At 29.0% G+C, this 910-nt stretch overlaps 1 protein-coding gene across 1 annotated transcript in view; it reads left to right on the top strand.

Moving 5' to 3' along the window:
• Nucleotides 1-910, top strand: part of LOC107621239 (polygalacturonase-like) — a 3,432-nt gene that overhangs the window by 1,261 nt on the left and 1,261 nt on the right. Inside the window, exon 2 of the mRNA XM_021114992.1 lies at nucleotides 110-399. Coding sequence (XP_020970651.1) covers nucleotides 110-399 — 290 coding nt within the window. The remainder of the gene's footprint in view (nucleotides 1-109; nucleotides 400-910) is intronic.

Here is a 910-nt window from a genome sequence, read left to right on the forward strand (position 1 = left end):
TCATTTTTATATTTTTATTTTTTGTGTTTTGTTCTTAATATCCTGTTTTCATAACCAAATCCATGCAGCCATATTGATGCAACATTATATGATTAATTATTAATTGCAGTCAATGACATTCAACTGGGTGAATAACCTGGTGATTAGTGGGATAACATCAATCAACAGCCAATTAAGTCATATTGTGATAAACACATGCAACAATGTCATAGTAAAAAATGTGAGAATTATTGCACCAGATCAGAGTCCTAACACTGATGGCATTCATGTTGAACACTCAAAATGGGTTAATATTACTGGCACTACCATTCAAACTGGAGATGATTGCATTTCCATTGGTGATGCCACTTTCAATCTCTTCATGGACCAAATCAAATGTGGACCTGGCCATGGCATAAGGTCAGATTCTTATTCTCAACTCTAAATCCGAAATTCTGTACAATACATATAAAATAAGGTGGCAGGTGCAGTTGACTTCACGTAAAGTTGATACCTGAAAGTTGTTAGATGAAAATTCAGTCAAATCATTTAACGGCTCTCAGTATCAACTTCACGTGAAGTCGACTTCACTTGAGTTTTCAGCATAAAAATATTTTATGAAGATTTTTAGTGCAATAATTAAATGTGATCTACAAATAAATATGTATGCATGTGTTTCTAATTACATATATAATATGAGTAAACATTTTAAAATGGTTTCTATCAATTTTGTGTTAAATAAATTATTAATCTCTAAAAAATGAAATCTAACAAGTTGATTCATAATCTTAGCTTTAAAATATCATACAATTTAATATCTGGGTATGGCTTAAGAGTACAAGATTTGAAAAATATGTACTATGTTTATGTATGTTCTAATATCAATATAAAATGAAATAAAAAACATAAATTAAAATCTTATAATAAAATT

The sequence above is a fragment of the Arachis ipaensis genome, chromosome B10 (assembly GCF_000816755.2).
Source record: "Arachis ipaensis cultivar K30076 chromosome B10, Araip1.1, whole genome shotgun sequence".
NCBI lineage: Eukaryota > Viridiplantae > Streptophyta > Magnoliopsida > Fabales > Fabaceae > Arachis > Arachis ipaensis.